Source organism: Oncorhynchus mykiss, chromosome 15, assembly GCF_013265735.2.
Source record: "Oncorhynchus mykiss isolate Arlee chromosome 15, USDA_OmykA_1.1, whole genome shotgun sequence".
In the NCBI taxonomy this organism is placed as follows: Eukaryota; Metazoa; Chordata; class Actinopteri; order Salmoniformes; family Salmonidae; genus Oncorhynchus; species Oncorhynchus mykiss.
The window spans coordinates 48,309,198-48,328,753 of NC_048579.1; the positions used below are offsets into that span (position 1 = coordinate 48,309,198).

Below are 19,556 nucleotides of genomic sequence, written 5' to 3' on the forward strand. Positions count from 1 at the left end.
CTTTAATTGTGTACATTTGAATAACTTGTTTTTCTTCAAAAACAAAAGATAATTACATCTACTCAATAATATTGTTTAAATTGTTGCCTTAATTTAAGCAGATTCAACAATTTTTTTTTACAGCGTTTGTAGATTCAATATCGTTTTAATGTAATTATTTTCCTGATCAGTGCTCTTACTGTGTTTTTGGGGAGTTCGTGTAACTGAAAAGGAATTATTAAAAAATATACCAGAAGAGGGTGCAAAAACTTTACAACCAAAAGATTCAAATTGAAATGGTCACATGAAACATTTACATTTTAAAATCGGATTTTTATTAATGATAGCTAAAGATATATACTGTGTTCCTCAAATGTGAATGGACCTTCTTATTCCAAAGCTGCAGTGCAGTATTATAAACCGTATTAGAGTGAATCAAATTCACTAGCGTGCACATTGTGGCTGTTAGATTAGGGAATGTTTGAATATTTAAAAAAAAAAGTGACATTGTGAAAACATTCTTCAGTTCAACAAACCTTTCAGTTCATGGGAGTTAGTTTATCCAAAGTAAAATATTGAAATGTCAACAAAAACAGCTCTTGATTTTTGGCTAACAGTGGTATTAATCCAACCGTAAAATATTACAAACTAACTTGGATGGGGATATTCTCTGTCAAAGCCAATCCCGAAAATAGAACATTAAGTGGCACAGAAAAAAGTAGATTTGTCTGCCCCAGGGCTCTAGGTCTGGCAACGTGAGACGTGAAAGAGATACAGTATTGTCCACATCTGAATGTTAACTGTCCCATGTAAGGTCAAGGTTCATCTTTGGATGAGTTTCCTTCTGGAGCTGACTCTGGTCCACAGGTTACGTGCCGTCCGGGCGATGGTTGAGCCACGGGGGAGGCGCAGGCTCTTTAGTGGCTCTCTGATACAGGCCAGCACCCCTGGGTCTGAGCACCCCTGATTCTGCAAGTACTCATGGGAAATGTAGTTTATCCGCCTCAGCTGTTTGCTGTAGTAGTTCCTCAGGTCACAGAGCTCCTCCACTGCAGCCTCAGAGATGATGGAGACCTGGGAGGGAGAGTTGACCAATGCTGGCCTCCGGTGGTCAGAGTCTGTAACTGCACCTTCTGAAGGAGCTGGGACCGCAGCAGTACAGGGTTTCCTTCGCTTCTTTTGAGGGGTTGTTGATTTAGGTTTTGAATTTAGTTTTAATGGTGGTAGTGGGGATTCGCTGTCATTAACATTCTCTATAATATTGATCTCTACGTCTACTTCAATGGCAGTGGGCTGGGCAGCTGCAGGGTCATTCTGGTCGTACCCTGTCTGACTTTCTGTCTGTTCATGGTCCTTGTCTTGTTTCCTGGCCAGATTCTGCTGCTCTTTATCCATCTTGATCAGTTTGTTGTGTCTGGGAGGGGGAGTGCTGCTGTTGTTGGGGGCAACGGGAGGAGGAGGCTGGGAGGTCACCACCACCTTTTTAACTCCAGCAGTTAATTGGTCCTCCTATGGGAGACAACAGGAAGTGTCAATAACCCCTGACGTTACTGAAGAACCAATCATAAATCGAAGATGGTTGGATTGGGCATGTTGTTATGCAGAACCATGTTAGTGAACCCCAATGTTAGTGTGGCATAGCGCAAGTTAGTGAAAGCATGCTCCATAATGAATCTACAGCCATGTGTGTAGACATTGACAGGACATACACACAGGACTGAGTTAGGACACAAACCATGAAAGCTGTAACAATGGTTATAAGTGTTTACAGAAATACAGTACCAGTCAAAAGTTTGGACACACCAACTCATTCAAGGGTTTTTCTTTATTTTTACCATTGTCTACATTGTAGAATAATAGTGCAGTCAAACTATGAAATACCACATATGGAATCATGTAGTAACCAAAAAAAGTGTTAAATCAAAATATATTTTATATTTGAGATTCTTCAAAGTAGCAACCCTTTGCCTTGACAGCTTTGCAGTCTTGGCATTCTCTCAACCAGCTTCATGATGAATGCTTTTTTAACAGTCTTAGACTGTTTTGTGTCATTGTCCTGTTGAAAAACAAGCGCAAACCAGATGGGATGGCATATCGCTGCAAAATCCTGTGGTAGCCATGCTGGTTAAGTGTGCCTTGAATTCTAAATAAATCACTGACGGTGTCACCAGCAAAGCCCCATCACACCTCCTCCTCCATGCTTCACGTGGGAACCACGCATGCAGAGATCATCCGTTCACCTACTCTGCGTCTCACAAAGACGCGGCGGTTGGAACCAAAAATCTAAAATGTGGACTCATCAGACCAAAAGCACAGATTTCCACCGGTCCAATGTCCATTGCTCATTTTTCTTGGCCCATGCAAGTCTCTTCTTATTGGTGTCCTTTTAGTAGTGGTTTCTTTGCAGCAAAGGCCTGATTCAACGCAGTCTCCTCTGAAAAGGTGATATTGAGATGTGTCTGTTACTTGAACTCTTGAATAATTTATTTGAACTTATCCTCTGCAGCAGAGGTAACTCTGGGTCTTCCTTTCCTGTGGCTGTCTTCATGAGAGCTAGTTTCATCATAGCACTTCATGGTTTTTGCAACTGCACTTGAAGAAACTTTCAAAATTCTTGACATTTTCCAGATTGACTGACCGTCATTAAGGAAAAATTCCACAGGCACACCTGTTAATTGAAATGCATTCCAGGTGACTACCTCATGAAGCTGGTTGAGAGAATTCCAAGAGTGTACAAAGTTGTCATCAAGGCAAAGGGTGGCTACTTTAAAGAATCTCAAATATATTTGTTTAACACTTTTTTGGTTACTACATGATTCCATATGTATTATTTCATAGTTTTGATGTCTTCACTATTATTCTACAATGTAAAAAAAGAAAAACCCTTGAATGAGTTGGTAAGTCCAAACTTTTGAATGGTACTGTATGACATCATGCATATTCTATTATTTTATGAATAATTATGCATTCTGGATATCATTCAGGGCCCAACGTTACAGATTTGTCTTTAACCTGATTGACATACACATGGTTGCCCAGACAGTGTCATGCCATAGATGCAGTGGGTTGAATAGAGAATCGGGGAACTGTACTTTTTCTTTGGTCTCTTCAGGGGGGCACTAGAGGTCTCTCTTGACTTTCTTGGTGACAGGGGAGTTTGCAGCATTGTCACCAGATCTCTTTCCTTCTTTGGTCTTTACCTGGGACACTTTTACCTGTAGGTTATCAACAACAGCTTTAACCTGTCTGTCTCTCACATATCACACACATTCACTCACTCATTCACCTAAGCTAGGTGTGGGTAATAATGTAAGAGAAGGGGTTTTAGAATTGACATGGGAGAACCAGAAACATGAATCATTCCCATATCAAGGTGTTAGGACTGATTGTGATCGGCCATTACCGAAACCTTGGTCACCTTTAGCAAATATCAACATGGATTAGATAAGTAGGCCTAGGTCTCAGCAACACCCAAACCCACAGGTGTTGTACTACACTTGGAGCCCTGATATCGGCGCCTGTCTGGTACTACGCAACACTACATTGTTTAGAAAACCTACAGCATTAGAACTACAGTGATTTACATAGAGTGATTAGGAATAAGAATGATGGTAAGAATGATTCTACCCAATCTTTAAAAGAATAATTAACATTGATAAAAAAGGGAAAACGCTCTGATTTTGTTGATTGTATTATTCAATCAATCAAAATGCTGAAGAAAAATCGAGATCCTTCATCCGCTGGCCTGAAAGGAAAAGAAACTGACAACATAGTTCACTTACCTGCAGATCAGTAGACAAGTAAACAATAGGAGGTACACAGAGCAGATACAGGGAAGACTAAACGGATTGAAAGGGCAGAGAGAAGACGGGGCAAAGACATGAGGATTGAGACGGCGAGAAAGTTGAGTAAAGTACAGGGAAATAATTACACATTACACTGAAATATTTCAGAAGTGCAGAAGGAGAAATAGAAAAAAATGTGATAAGCAGAAAAGATGAGACATGATGTACGTATTTTCAGACAAAAGTGGCTTCCTATCCTTAGTCTGCACGGACTAGAAAATAAATGACAACCAAAAAAAGCTATTACCGGGTAGTCATTTATCATATTGATTCCGTGCAGATGGGAGGAGGCCACTTTAGTCTCTTGAGATGCACCCAAAGGCTTCCTGCCTGAATGATTCCTGTACCGTTTGCTGTGTAGTACTGACCGTGTTGGCGTCCAGGCCTGTCCTCCTCATCTTCATGGTGATGGAGTGACTCTGGTTCTTCAGCAGTGGTGCCTTACCACCCAGCTTCAGGTAGAAGTAGGTGGTGTATGGAGTGAAACTGAAGTCTTCACTGTGGAGAAGAGGGGGGGGAAAGGGTATCAAACAAAGATCAACAATCTAAAAGCAACAAGCTGTGCAGTAATACAAGTCCATTGTGACCTCACAATTATCTCCAGACAACCCTATTTGTCCTTAGTCAGTACCTGATGTAAGACAAGGATCTGTTCTTTAGAGAGGTACAGCCTGAAGTGAAAACAATTTTTGTTGCAAAGTTTTTCCTATGGTGTGCTGAACATGCCCTAGGTCGTAGGCCTACCTGAGGTAGCCCTGCAGCAGTAAGCATATTGAACTGGTAAAGGGTTTAAAGTGAAGTCAGTCAGTACCTGAGGTAGCCCTGCAGCAGTAGGCTTGTGATGATGGCCTCCACCTCCAGGCGAGACAAGGTGGTGGTCTGGATCATCTTCCTGCGTTTGGCCGGACCCTTCCCCATCCACGCCTCGGTCACCTTCAGGGGGGTCAGTTTCTCTTCCAGAGAGCCCGCCAGCTCCACAATCTGGACCACATCTTTAGCATGCTGCGTGATGTCCACCGTGATATAGTCTGGATAAAAACACAGGCATCTTAGGTATGAAGACTCAACATAAATGATGGCAGACCTTTCCATTCGATGGGAGTGTAACTCATATGCCAAATTCCAAATCTACTCCTACGCCCCTAGCACGCCATGTACGTTGGATTTGAAAAGTGGTATGTTCACTATATTGTATACATACCATTGCCATGACGACAGACGTCACACATCTCGTTGCATCCTTCATCGTCCCAAACCTCATCAAAGTGAACAGCGATCACTGAGCGCCGACACCTTAAAACAATAGAGATCCTCACACAGATATCTACACAACTGAAATTGTCAATGAGAGCGTTGTTATTGGTCCAGCTCAGTACCTGTCCACATTCTGACAGTAGTCGACCATGTTCAGCAGCTTCTGTTGTCCTACGTTCTCCATGACAACCATGGTGCTGATCCTGAAGATGTCGTTGAAGCCAAAGTACACAATGCAGTCAGCCGGCTTATCGTCTCTGCCTGGAGGAAAGGAGCGATGACCATGGTAAAGATAAGGGGAAATAAGTTAAGAGTTTTGAGAGGAAAAGAGTTTAAAAACTAACTGTCTACTCCCATGGCTGCGGTCGAAGAAGAAGCGCAGTTGGAAAATCAGAGGGGGATTTTTTCTCTCTTCCAAATGTAGAATAGTATTCGGCATTTTCTGAGGTCAAGGGATCAGGTGTTGTTTCTAAATTATCACATTTTTGAGTGGGGAGAAAAGAGTTGTCTACCTGCTCGTCCGCTCTCCTGATAGTAGTTCTCTATGGACTTGCTGATGGTGTGATGGATGACAAATCTGACGTCAGCCTTGTCGATCCCCATCCCGAACGCCACAGTAGCTACCACCACCTGGATCTTGTTGGTGGCCCATTTGCGATGAACCTGTGACTTGTCCTCTGGATTCATGTTAGCGTGGTATGGAGATGCATTGATGCCTTTCTTCTGTAGGTCTGCTGACACCGTCTCCGCATCCTTCTGGGAAAACACGTACACTATCCCTGCCAAAGGCAAAAGCATAATACCTCAAGTCTGGATAACAAGCTGCTGATGGTTTCGAAAATGGGACAAACTGAATTTTGACCTATCCTTTGTTTTTCCTTTCGAAGTACCTGACTGGTCCTTATATCTCTCCTTGATCAGTGCGGAGATGTCACTGACTGAATCATCACTGTTCGAGTCTTTAAGGCGTACCTGAGACACATAAACAGTACAGATCCTCAAATACTTCTGTGCAGAGATACAGCGGGTGTGTATTTGTGTGTATTTTTAAAGGTCAAAAGAACATCAACAGGTGTTTGCCAAACAGGTGGCGGCCAGGTGTGTATAGTTGCCATGACGCCCACCTCGTAGTAGAGGTTGGTGCGGTTGAAGGAGGCGGTGAGTGTGATTGGCTCAGGGACACACAGGATCTTCTGACAGTCCTTTAGAACACTGCCGGTTGCCGTGGCCGTCAGCCCTAGCAACGGAACCTTTGGGAATTGCCTCTTCAGGATCCCCAGGAGCTTGTAGTCTGGCGGAAGAGGAAGGGTAGTTGGCTATCAGCCCAACACAAAACTCACAGCATACACCTTAGAATTAATTTATCTATAGATTCAATAGAATTAATCTATTGGGCATGCATTCTAAGTGGTATGCATAGAGATACATTGAAGTGTTCTGTTTATTACATGGTGATATCCTTGTTTGGGTATTGTAACGTAAAGTGATGTTTGAGTGGCCCTTTACCTTCCAAAACAAAGCAAGGAGACTAATAAAGAGTAAGTAGTCCATATACAGTACAGTTGTACGGTCTCTCACCAGGTCTGAAGTCGTGTCCCCACTGGCTGCAGCAGTGCACCTCGTCCACAGCAATACGGCTAAGCCTGCCTGCGTTGTAGGCCTTCTCCAGCCTCGACATCAGCAGCTTGCTCTTCGCTATCTTCTCTGGAGTCACATACAGCAGCTTGAAAGGCGCTTTGGAGTCCGTCATCTCAGCTAGGACCGTTTTAGCATGTTCCTGAGGTGCATAGCAGAAGTCAAATCAAACACGAATCCTACAGCTATAATCATAATCAATACCAGCAAAGAATCAAACATATGTTTGTGTTGGTTATTACCTTACTGCTGGATGCGTTGAGAGAGACGGCTTCAACGTCGATGGACTTTAAGTACATGAGCTGATCCTCCATCAGAGACACTAGAGGAGTTACGACCAGAGTGAAACCTGGCAGCACACAAACACACGTTAAAAACAACAACACTGCAGCGAGTAATGGCTGCAACCATCTGCGGTCAGGGCGCTAAAGTGCGACTAATTTAGTTGCATATGTGACCAAATATTTTGCTGTGCGACCAGGAGTTTTATTTTTGTAGCACAGTGCGCCCTTTTAAACTTTGTTCAGTCATGTTACCGAATTGGCTAGCTAGCTAACATCCTGGTAACTTTACCAGTATATCCAAACATTTGGGGGCACAGAAAGAAAAAGGGACAGCTTTTTCAGGAGAGCAATGAATGTACTGTACGACCGAGCTCCTGCATGTCATCACAAACCTGACGTTCTTAAAGATAGTATAGAAATTTAAACGTAATGCATCTCAATAGGAAAATAGTGCTTTTACACAATGTAGAAACCTAATATTCTACAAATGACTTTGAAAATTCAATGACAGGTATTCATTCGTATTAACATTTTAGCCTTTATAATAAACTCATGTCTTCACAGTGTTAGTTTCTAAGGCATAACATGTGGTTCAAAAGTAAGTCAAGTTCATATAGGTCCAATATAGTCTATCACAATTAATTTGAAAAAAATCTTATTTTCTGGTGCTCCTAACTTAAAAAAACAAAATGGGGTGCACCAGAGCTACCAATGAAACATGTTCATTTAGAGCCCTGTCTGCAGTACGTGTTTGCACAGCACACACAATTATTCAATGAACTGTAACATTAGTGTTTTCAGTATATGCACCTGGTGTGTGTGTGTGTGCGTGCGTGTAATGCATGTATGTATGCATGCATTTTATGGGTGTGTGTGCGTTCTCCCCTTACCCTCAGAGCAGACTGCAGGTAGCTGATAGCAGAGGCTTTTCCCTCGTCCAGTGGGCATCACTAGAAAGAGGTCTTTACCAGACATACTAAGGTTGATGGCCTTCAGCTGGAGAGGACGGAACTTAGAGAGCTGGAAGACATCCTTCAGATTCTGCCCCAGCTCTGTTGACCACGAGAAATCTAGGTTTGGAAAGACAACATTTAAGCATGTCAAAATACAGTACAGCAATATATTCAGCCTTCAAGATTGTAGCCCACCTAATAAAATAGCACAATCTACATATTCATTTTTGCTTTAAATTGAACTGCGCAATTCAGCTCCTGGAAAGATATATCTGATATGTTTACATCCAAAAAGATAGGCAGAGTTAAAATACATGTGTATTCAATTATTAGTTATTTAAAATATGTATTTGAGTATTTTCAAATAATGTGGCCCGAATCAACTACTTCTATTGGATGTATTTTCATTTCCTATAATTAGCCTACTATTTGAAAGTATTTTCAAATACTTTTTTCAAAATACCTGTTTTAAATGTATGGGAGTGTATTTGAGTCAGTGTATGAGCATTGGCAAATACATTCCAATATTCAACTACTTGACGTTTCAAAAAATAAAAAATCTGAGTACTTCCTTAGAAATGTATGTGAAAGTAATTGATATTATTGATATTTGAAATAGTATTTGAACCCAGGTCTGGAACATATTACACACACAGCAGTGTGGTTGTGCTTCTCAATTCATTTAACAAACATTGTAGAATGATAGTGAATAATTCACAATTATGAAATAACACATATGGAGTCATGTACAGCCGTGGCCAAAAGTTTTGACAATGACACAAATATTAATTTTCAGTTAAGTTCAGTTAATTTTCAGTTGTTATATGATGGTGATTTGCATATACTCCAGAATGTTATGAAGAGTGATCAGATGAATTGCAATTAATTGCAAAGTCCCTCTTTGCCATGCAAATGAACTGAATCCCCCAAAAACAACATTTCCACTGCATTTCAGCCCTGCCACAAAAGGACCAGCTGACATCATGTCAGTGATTCTCTCGTTAGCACAGGTGTGAGTGTTCACAAGGACAAGGCTGGAGATCACTCTGTCATGCTGATTGAGTTTGAATAACAGACTGGAAGCTTCAAAAGGAGGGTGGTGCTTGGAATCATTGTTCTTCCTCTGTCAGCCATGATTAAAGGAAACACGTGCCGTCATCATTGCTTTGCACAAAAAGGGCTTCACAGGCAAGGATATTGCTGCCAGTAAGATTGCACCTAAATCAACCATTTATCGGATCATCAAGAACTTCAAGGAGAGCGGTTCAATTCTTGTGAAGAAGGCTTCAGGGCACCCAAAAAAGTCCAGCAAGCGCCAGGACCGTCTCCTAAAGTTGATTCAGCTGCATGATTGGGACACCACCAGTACAGAGCTTGCTCAGGAATGGCAGCAGGCAGGTGTGAGTGCATCTGCACGTACAGCGAGGCAAATACTTTTGGAGGATGGCCTGGTGCCAAGAAGGGCAGCAAAGAAGCCACTTCTCTCCAGAGAAAACATCAGGGACAGACTGATATTCTGCAAAAGGTACAGGGATTGGACTGCTGAGGACTGGGGTAAAGTAATTTTCTCTGATGAATCCCCTTTCCGATTGTTTGGGACATCCGGAAAAAAGCTTGTCCGGAGAAGACAAGGTCAGCGCTACCATCAGTCCTGTGTCATGCCAACAGTAAAGCATCCTGAGACCATTCATGTGTGGGGTTGCTTCTCAGCCAAGGGAGTGGGCTCACTCACAATTTTGCCTGAGAACACAGCCATGAATAAAGAATGGTACCAACACATCCTCCGAGAGCAACTTGGTCAAATAGCCCTTACACAGCCTGGAGGTGTGTTTTGGGTCATTTTCCTGTTGAAAAACAAATGACAGTCCCACTAAGCGCAAACCAGATGGGATGGCATATCGCTACAGAATTCTGTGGTAGCTATGCTGGTTAAGTGTGCCTTGAATTCTAAATAAATCAGTGTCACCAGCAAAGCCCCATCACACCTCCTCCTCCAGGCTTCACAGTGGGAACAACACATGCCGAGATCATCCGTTCACCTACTCTGTGTCTCACAAAGATACGGCGGTGGAAACCAAAAACCTAGAATTTGGACTCATCAGACCAAAGGACAGATTTCCACCGGTCTAATGTCCGTTGCTCGTGTTTCTTGGTCCAAGCAAGTCTCTTCTTATTAATTGTGTCCTTTAGTAGTGGTTTCTTTGCAGCAATTTGACAATGAAGGCCTGATTCACGCAGTCTCCTCTGAACAGATATGTGTCTGTTACTTGAACTCTGTGAAGCATTTATTTGGGCTGCAATCTGAGGTACAGTTAACTCTAATGAACTTATCCTCTGCAGCAGAGGTAACTCTGGGTCTTATTTTCCTGTTGCAGTCCTCAGACAGTTTTATCATAGAGCTTGATGTTCTTTGCGACTGCATTTGAAGAAACTTTCAAAGTTCTTGAAATGTTCCTTATTGACTGACCTTCATATCTTAAAGTAATGATGGACTGTTGTTTCTCTTTGCTTATTTGAGCTGTTCTTGCCATAATATGGACTTGGTCTTTTACCAAATATCTTCTGTTCACCACCCCTACCATGTCACAACACAACTGACTGGCTCAAACCCATTAAGAAAAAAGGAAATTCCACAAGGCACACCTGTTAATTGAAATGCATTCCAGGTGACCTCATGAAGCTAGTTGAGAGAATGCCAAGAGTGTGCCAATCTGTCATCAAGGCAAAGGCTGGCTACTTTGAAGAATCTCAAATATTAAATACTTTTTGATTTGTTTAACAAATCAACAAAACACTTTTATTTTGTTACTACATGATTCCATATGTGTTATTTCATAGTTTTGACGTCTTCGCTATTATTCTACAATGTAGAAAATAGTAAAAATAAAGAAAAACCCTGGAATGAATAGGTGTCCAAACTTTTGACTGGTACTGTACACACACACTGTACAAAACATTAGGAACACCTGCTCTTTCCATGACATAGACTAGGGTTGTTAAGGTTAACTGTTAATTGGTTAGCTGAAAAAAACATTTGACCAATCATGCTTCTCCGTCTATAGGTTTATTAGCATAATGTTCGTTTGTGGAATGAAATTGGCGCATGTGTATATTTGTTAGCCGTCATGCATGTTATTTATCCCGCGCGCACAGCATACAGAGAATATTGAAGAGCGGAATGGCCTACCGCCTGTCAGACAGCGCGATAATAGCTCCTCAAAAAGCCTGTAGGCTACTGGAGTGAAACCTGCTTTTGTAAGCCCAGTCATTGCGCAACAAAACGCGTGTTCATTTTGGTGGCCACGATTAAAAAAGGAGCTATTTTTATTTCTCTATCTCACCTCCCATTCGCTATTTGGATGCATAGGCTATATATAGCCTGCCAACCGTTGACTATCAGTAATGTTTGCTTGAGGCAGTATAATTGTTTGAAACCTGAACATTTTAAATTACTTGAAATAATGAGGCGTGTCTTACCTTCCTTCAAAGTAGCCTTGCAAAAAAAATCCATCCATAGAAACCTGGAGGTAATTATTTTATAATGACTTCCTCATGCCATTAACCAGGATTTCTCTCCTGTTCTATTGGTTTTCATATAAACTTTATTTCGTTGTCCAGAAGCCAAAGGCACAATCCTAGACATATTAGCAACCCATCATAGTAGTTGCTATTTGACGCTTTCTAAAGGAGATTTCTCTCTCTCTGTCACTGCTCGCATTAGGTGCGCACTTTAGAACTGTGTTTTCCGCTAAATGCATTTGGGCAAAATGCTTTATTAGCTGTTTCATGACAGGAGTCGCATGTCACTAATAGGTTATAGCATTGCCATTATTGCATGTTAACATTAAGTTCGTAATGAACAATGTTGAGTACTTGTACAGTTGAAGTCGGAAGTTTACATACACTTTAGCCAAATACACTTACACTCGTTTTTTCACAATTCAGTTTAGTTTAGTTTTATTTTTTTATTTTTACAGGGACAGTGCACATTAATCAACGTTTCAGTAAAAGTGCCGGTTTTAGCCAGCCGGCTAATTTTCAACCGCAGTCCCTGGGCAGGTTATTAAAAACAATTACAATATAGACAATAGCAGCATAGAACATGCAAGACATAGCAACATAGGACAAGCAAGACGCAGCATACAGACAGAGCAACATAAAATAAAAAGCAGCAAGACAAAATTCATAAAAGCAACAAAGTGTTTCCACACCTCACAAGCTACAGACAACAGACAACATGGAAAGCGGCAACACACAGCTAGGGACCATGTTCACAAATCTGATTGACCTTTAGCCATGTCTTCAAGCATTTTGTGAAAGTGTGATATGTGGTGCAGTTATGTGTGTCTGATGGCAGTGTATTCCAGACATGGGAAGCTCTCACAGAGAATGCAGATTTACTAAAGGTGCTTTTCCTTAGGGGAACTATACAGTCACCTCTCATGGCAGACCTTGTGCATCTGTTGCCATAGGTCTAGGTTTTCTGTTTAACAAAAATATTGAGTGGAGGGGGAGCCAGGCCATTAAGGATCTTGAATACAAGACATGCGTCGGTGTATTGCACAAGATTTTCCCAACTCAAGAGCTCATGCTTTCTAAGGATGTGACAATGATGATGGCTATTGGGCTTCCTATCAAGCACTTTGAGAGCCTGTTTGTAGACAGACTGAATAGGTTTTAATGTTGTACAGCAAGCTTGGGCCCAACTAGTCAAGCAGTATGTTAAGTGGGGGAGTATCATATATTTGAAGTACAATTTTGCTACCTCTGTAGTCAAACAATTTCATATAAATCGGAAATTAGCTAGGTTGAATTTGGTTATTTGAATTACCTTTTTCACATGCTTTTTAAAAGAGAGGTTGGAATCAAGTATGATGCCAAGGTACTTAAAATCGGATACCACCTGGAGCTTCTCCCCTGACACATAGACATCTGGCTCAGTAGCATCTGTTGCCCTCTTTGTGAAGAACATGCAAACAGTTTTTTTCACATTGAGATGCAAACACGAGTCACTGAGCCACTTTGTAACCTGGACCATTACAGTAGTGAGTTCTTGTGCAGCTTGTTGTTTGCTCTTTGCATGCACATATATCACTGTATCATCTGCATACATTTGAACTTCAGACCCAGTACAGACAGAAGGCAGATCATTAATGTACAGGCTGAACAGGAGGGGCCCCAGTATTGACCCTTGGGGCACGCCCACATCATAGCTACGAGTGGGCGACAGCTCATTGCTCACTCTGACACACTGAGTTCTGCCTTCCAGGTATGATTTCATCCATCTCAAGGCATCAGGGGAAAAGTTGAACTTGGACAATTTTGTGATGAGAATCTCATGGTTAACAGTATCAAAAGCCTTCCTTAGGTCCAGAAACACAGCCCCAACAGCACCCCCTTTGTCCATCTTGGACTTCACATTTTCCAGAAGAAAGCAGTTGGCGGTTTCTGTGGAGTGTTTCGCTCTGAAGCCAAACTGCATGGAGTGTAATGTGAAGGGGCTGTTGTTGAGGTGGGCAATCAGTTGTTCTGCTACACACTTTTCAACAACCTTTGACACCACAGGTAGTATACTAATGGGCCTGTAGTTACTCACGTTAGCAGGGTCGCCTGATTTAAAGATGGCCGTTATTATGGCCGACTTCCATACCCTTGGAAACACACCGAGACCAATAGATGTGTTGGTGACATTCCTGACATTTAATCCTAGTAAAAATTCCCTGTCTTGGGTTAGTTAGGATCACCACTTTATTTGAAGAATGTGAAATGTCATAATAATAGTAGAGAGAATTATTTATTTCAGCTTTTATTTCTTTCATCACATTCCAAGTGGGTCAGAAGTTTACATACACTCAATTAGTATTTGGTAGCATTGCCTTTTTAAATTGTTTCACTTGGGTCAAACGCTTTTTGGGTAGCCATCCACAAGCTTCCCACAATAAGATGAGTGAATTTTGGCCCATTCCTCCAGACAGAGCTGGTGTAACTGAGTCAGGTTTGTCGGCCTCCTTGCTCCACACGCTTTTTCAGTTCTGCCCACTAATTTTCTATAGGATTGAGGTCAGGACTTTGTGATGGCCACTCCATTACCTTGACTTTGTTGTCCTTAAGCCATTTTGCCACAACCTTGGAAGTATGCTTGGGGTCATTGTCCATTTGGAAGACCCATTTGCGACCAAGCTTTAACTTCCTGTCTGATGTCTTGAGATGCTTCAATATATCCACATAATTTTGTGAAGAGCACCAGTCCCTCCTGCAGCAAAGCACCCCCACAACATGATGCTGCCATCCCCGTGCTTCACGGTTGGGATGGTGTTCTTCGGCTTGCAAGCCTCCCCCTTTTTCCTCTAAGCATAACGATGGTCATTATGGCCAAACACTTCTATTTTTGTTTCATCAGACCAGAGGACATTTCTCCAAAAAGTATGATCTTTGTCCACATGTGCAGTTGCAAACCGTAGTCTGGCTTTTTGATGGCGGTTTTGGAGCAGCGGCTTCTTCCTTGCTGAGCGGCATTTCAGGTTATGTTGATATAGAACTCGTTTTACTGTGGATATAGATACTTTTGTGCCTGTTTCCTCCAGCATCTTCACAAGGTTCTTTGCTGTTGTTCTGTGATTGATTTGCACTTTTCGCACCAAAGTATGTTCATCTCTAAGAGACAGAAGGCATCTCCTTCCTGAGCGCTATGACGGCGTCGTGGTCCCATGGTTGTTAATACTTGCGTGCTATTGTTTGTACAGATGAACGTGGTACCTTCAGGAGTTTGGAAATTGCTCCCAAGGATGAACCAGACTTGTGGAGGTCTACAATTATTTTTCTGAGGTCTTGGCTAATTTCTTTTGATTTTCCCATGATGTCAAGCAGAGGCCTTGAAATACATCCACAGGTACATCTCCAATTGACTCAAATTATGTCAATTAGCCTGTTTAAAGGCACATTCAACTTAGTGTATGTAAACTTTTGACCCACTGCAATTGTGATACAGTGAATTTATAAGTTAAATAATATGTCTGTAAACAATTGTTGGAAAAATTGCTTGTGTCATGCACAAAGTAGATGTCCTAACCGACTTGCCAAAACTATACTTTGTTAACAAGACATTTGTGGAGTGGTTGAAAAACGAGTTTTAATGACTCCAACCTAAGTGTATGTAACCTTCCGACTTCAACTGTATGCATGAATAGTATCAGAGAGGAAGAGGCGAAGCGAGAGGTTTCACTCTCGCCAAAATATGTCCAATGCTTTTCTATGGGCTTATTTTGGGCCTAAACTTGTCGCCTGCCTTCTCGCCTTGGGACGACTCCCATTGTTAGGGCGGAAATGTAAGTATTTCGTCATTATATTCAGATCTCTGATAGTATTTTCTGTTGGTCACCTCATTTTTTTTGCTGTTTGTTGACCGGTTAATAAGGGTCAGTTAGTCGGCAGCAAAATTGACCGAAATTTGCATCCCTAACAGACTGACCAGGTGAATACAGGTGAAAGCCATCATCCCTTATTGAGGTCAATTGTTAAATCCACTTCAAATTAGAGTAGATGAAGGGGAGACAGGTTAAAGAAGAATTTTTAAGCCTTGAGACAATTGAGACATGGATTGTGTATGTGTGCCAGTCAGAGGTTGAATGGGCAAGACAAACGATTTAAGTGCCTTTGACCGGAGTATGATAGTAGATGCCAGGCGCACCGGTTTGAGTGTGTCAAGAACTGCAACACTGCTGGGTTTTTCACACTCAACAGCTTCCTGTGTGTATCAAGAATGGTCCACCACCCAAAGCACATCATGAAAACTTGACAACTGTGGGAAGCATTAGAGTCAACATGGGCCAGCATCCCTGTTGAACGCTTTCGACCCCTTGCAGAGTCCATGCCCTGACGACTTGAGGCTGTTCTGAGGGCAAAAGGAAGTGCAACTCAATATTAGGAAGGTGGTCTTAATGTTTTGTACACTCAGTGTAAATTGTACATATGTGCCACATCCTATACAGCCTCTACCGTACCATCATTCTCATAGCGCAGCAGCTCCTGCTTGGTCATTGCAGGTCCAGATCCAGAGGGCTGGGTGGAGTCACATGGCTCTTCCAGCCTGCGGAGCAGCTGTTTCCTCTTGGAGGTCAGGCTAGCCTGCTTCTCCAGCAGCTCAGCTATCTGCAGCTTCACCACCTCCAGCTCAGCCTCCACAGAGTCCAGCCCTGCCTGCACGTCTGGGGAGGAGAATATTAACAAAAAATAACAAAACATTTGCTGTATTCAACGTGCTCTATGGTATCTACTACTTACGATGGAGCATTCATGTAACACACATGCCCCTCTGGTAGGGAGGAGAGCATTGGGTTAATAACTATTTGATATTTTAAATGACTTTTTCCTGTAGTCAAATTTCTACGGTTTCTAGGCCCTGCATAGAAATAATCTAGAATATGCATTGAACACACATGCACAAAGACAACAGTGGTACCATGAATCAGAAATTGAAAACAGCAAGCTCACTCCACAGTTCTTCTCTTTTAAATGCTGTGCTAAATCCTTGTGTTTATCTACATGTTGACCAGGGCCTAATATAAATTATTATATCCATTTCAAAGCACAATCTGCCCTGGTTAGCTTTCCTCTGGGACCAATCATATGTGATCCTAGACGAGGAGCCTGTCAGGTCTGACACTTCCAAGTCACTAACGACCTGTGTTTCACAGGTAGGGTGCTAATGATGTCAGACACACATCAGACTATCTCACAGTCACTGTTTCTCTATGGGTTTGGTACCATCATTTTAAGAAAGGGGGATAGAAATGTGAGATCACATTCACTTACCGTCGGCATTGTCACTGTCCATTTCCAAGGCAAATCTACAACACAATCAATCACCTTGCAGACTTTTATCACTCTGTTGAATGAGGGGGGAAATGGCAGTGTTATGCAATGTAGCTAGCAAGATATAGTGCCTTCAGAAAGAATTCCTACCCCTTGTTCTTTCCCCCTGATTTTGTTGGGATACAGGCAGCCTAAATTTAAAATAGATTAAACTGAGATTGTGTGTCACTGGCCTCCGCCCTAACAATACGAGTCGTTGTCCCAAAGGTGGGAAGGTAGGCGACATGTTTAGATCCAAAATAAGCCCATAGAAACACATTGGCCTTATTTATGAACAGACTTAATCAAAAGTGAAACATCTTGCTTCATCTCTTCATCTATGATTTACACACATACCAAGCTCCTCCCCCTTCCTCTCACACCAACAAAATTGAGAGATCACATCTTCCTCTCTGACATGCGGTTTCAACTCACTATTTGCATTTTGGTCCTGCAGAATTGGTCATATGGACACCAAAACACATTGAGACATTATTTTACTGTAATAGAGAAGTTAAAAACTGTATCGTTAGAAATGTTGTCTCAACTACTCAAATTGTGCGCAAAGCAGACTACTAAAACGAGAGTGTCAATGAACATTGATTCTGGAAAATGAATGCTCAAGTTTGTCCGTGCGGCATTGGGGTACCACTTACCGCTAGCAGCATTTTAGCCAAAGGGCTGTTATTATACTAGCTGTCTAGTCTGTGATTTATAAATGTGCAATAAGAATAAAACACAATTAAATAAGTACTTGGCAACTCGTTCTCATTCTGAGAAATAAGGTAGGCCACTTGATTTCAACATCTGAACAAAGTGGACATGCTTTTCAAACAGTTGGAGACAGACAGAAGGGTGTGTTCATAACAATTCAACTGTTCAACTTTGTTAGCTAGCAACTAGATCAAAGTTGTCTAAAGATTAGCTGGCTAATCACTAGCACGTGGGCTTGAGATATTGTTGATGAGACCTGTGTTAATTGTCTAGTGCCTAATGCCTACTACAAGAAGTTAGTCATTATCAGTGAATGTGCATGATACTAGTTAAATTTGTAACAAAAAAGGGCATTTTCATAGACATACTTGAAAGCCAGATCAGTGATTATAAAAACATTTTAAAAAGCAGGTTATTAAAATATTTTTATAAAATAATGAAATTATTTGTGGGTTTTATGGTTGTGGAAGGCTTATATTTAGTCTATATATAATTTCACAAGCCCTGAATTCATTAGATTATTGCTGACTGTTTGAAATGCAGTGTATTTGACCTTTAATAGTACAACAATGCTTATTTAGAGAAAACATTTTATATTTTTTTACGAGAATCGCCCAGAAGTTTGAGAAGAAAAAAAACAGAGATATAAAATAGAGTTGAATGGCTTTGAAAAGTTTTCTCCTGAGGATGGATCAACAACACTGAAAATAAATATATTCCAAAATATACATCTTGTTTGCAATAAGGCACAAAAATGTGGCAAAGAAATGAACTTTATGTCCGGAATACAAAGTGTTATGTTTGGGGCAAATCCAACACAACACACCACTGAGTAGCACTCTCCATATTTTCAAGCACGGTGGTGGCTGAATGTTATGGGTATGTCCTAGCTTACCATTATGAAAATCAAATTCAACAATGCCAATAATGTTTTCAATTAGACTATTGCTTTCCAAATCAGCTCAAACATCGATCATGTTAGAATCAACTATTGGCAATTAATTCTACAGTGCAATTATACTGTCCATTATTTAGGGAAATAATGCACGCTCTTGAATGTCCTTCAAGCCAATCAGAAACAAGTACTCAACGATGCCATGGTATAATGTGCATTATAAACTGGGTGGTTCGAGCCCTGAATACTGATTGGCTGAAAACTGTGGTTTATCAGAACATATACCATGTCTATGACAAAATGTATCTGTACTGCTCTAATTACATTGGTAACCAGTTTATAATAGCAATAAGGCACCTCGGGGATTTGTGATATATGGCCAATATACCACGGCTAAGGGCTGTGTCCTAGCACATGGATAAGAACAGCCCTTAGGTGGTATATTGGCCACATACCACACTCCCTCGGGCTTTATTTATTTATTAATTATCCAAGGATATATTATAAACTGTATGCATAAAATACACTTTGAATCTATCCATACACGAACAAGTTGTTTCCTTGAGCTTTTGGCAAGCAGGGCGGAATGTAAACATGTATTGTATAAAGTAAACGGACATGTGTGAACCGGGAAAGCCCCCACCCTTCCTCCATGTGGCTTTACCCTTTATCTTAGCTTTTTCTTCACCATATTAGCTTGCTAGCCAATGATAGTTAGATAAATAGATTGCCAATGATCAACCACCCTAGCAGTACGTTAACCAGCCTCCATCGGGAATCAGCCACCTGCTCCACCAAACAGCCTAATGTTAATGTTAGCCAACCTGTAGCTGACCAGCTAGCAAATTATACTTTTTGACAGCTACATATTTGGCTAGTCATTAATGAAACTAAAATGTGGAACGAAATTATGGAAAATTAGGGAAAGAGGATGTTGAAAGAACAAAGCAAAACTCACCATCCAAAATGTACTCCCCTCACTTCTCGAGTTTGCACTGTTTATTTGCGCTCCCTTTTTTCTTGACGGTTGCTAGACAGCTCGCGCGGGTGATTTTTTTTTTCTTCTTGTGCAGACCAATCAGATTGTGGTTGTTTCACTTTCTCCGTGATATTGGGTACATTCAACAAACCAACTGCAATCAATGCT

At 41.4% G+C, this 19,556-nt stretch overlaps 1 protein-coding gene across 2 annotated transcripts; it reads right to left on the bottom strand.

The window, feature by feature from the left end:
- Positions 1-291: 291 nt before the first annotated feature.
- On the bottom strand, positions 292-19,497 carry LOC110490184 (ATP-dependent DNA helicase Q1). 2 transcript variants are annotated; one of them, XM_021563415.2, is made up of 15 exons: positions 19,368-19,497; positions 16,762-16,834; positions 15,951-16,154; positions 7,888-8,067; positions 6,956-7,062; positions 6,657-6,855; positions 6,203-6,369; positions 5,969-6,050; positions 5,591-5,857; positions 5,201-5,339; positions 5,026-5,117; positions 4,636-4,852; positions 4,193-4,322; positions 3,072-3,194; positions 292-1,488 (listed from the first exon to the last, which is right to left on the bottom strand). In XM_021563415.2, the coding sequence occupies exons 2-14, from the start codon at positions 16,781-16,783 to the stop codon at positions 3,099-3,101; spliced, it is 1,902 nt and encodes a 633-aa protein (XP_021419090.2). In that variant the 5' UTR covers positions 16,784-16,834; positions 19,368-19,497; the 3' UTR covers positions 292-1,488; positions 3,072-3,098. The 2 variants fall into 2 exon arrangements, with proteins under 2 accessions (XP_021419090.2, XP_021419089.2); XM_021563414.2 differs by having other exon boundaries at positions 4,172-4,322; positions 19,368-19,493.
- Between the last annotated feature and the right edge of the window lie 59 nt (positions 19,498-19,556).

Excerpts from the sequence above, each read along its gene's own strand:
- LOC110490184 (XM_021563414.2), bottom strand. The coding sequence starts at position 16,783 with ATGGACAGTGACAATGCCGACG. Across the intron at positions 6,051-6,202 it reads GCACCAACCTCTACTACGAG|GTACGCCTTAAAGACTCGAA; the intron begins GTGGGCGTCATG and ends TATGTGTCTCAG. Across the intron at positions 4,323-4,635 it reads CTGCTGCAGGGCTACCTCAG|TGAAGACTTCAGTTTCACTC; the intron begins GTACTGACTGAC and ends TCTTCTCCACAG.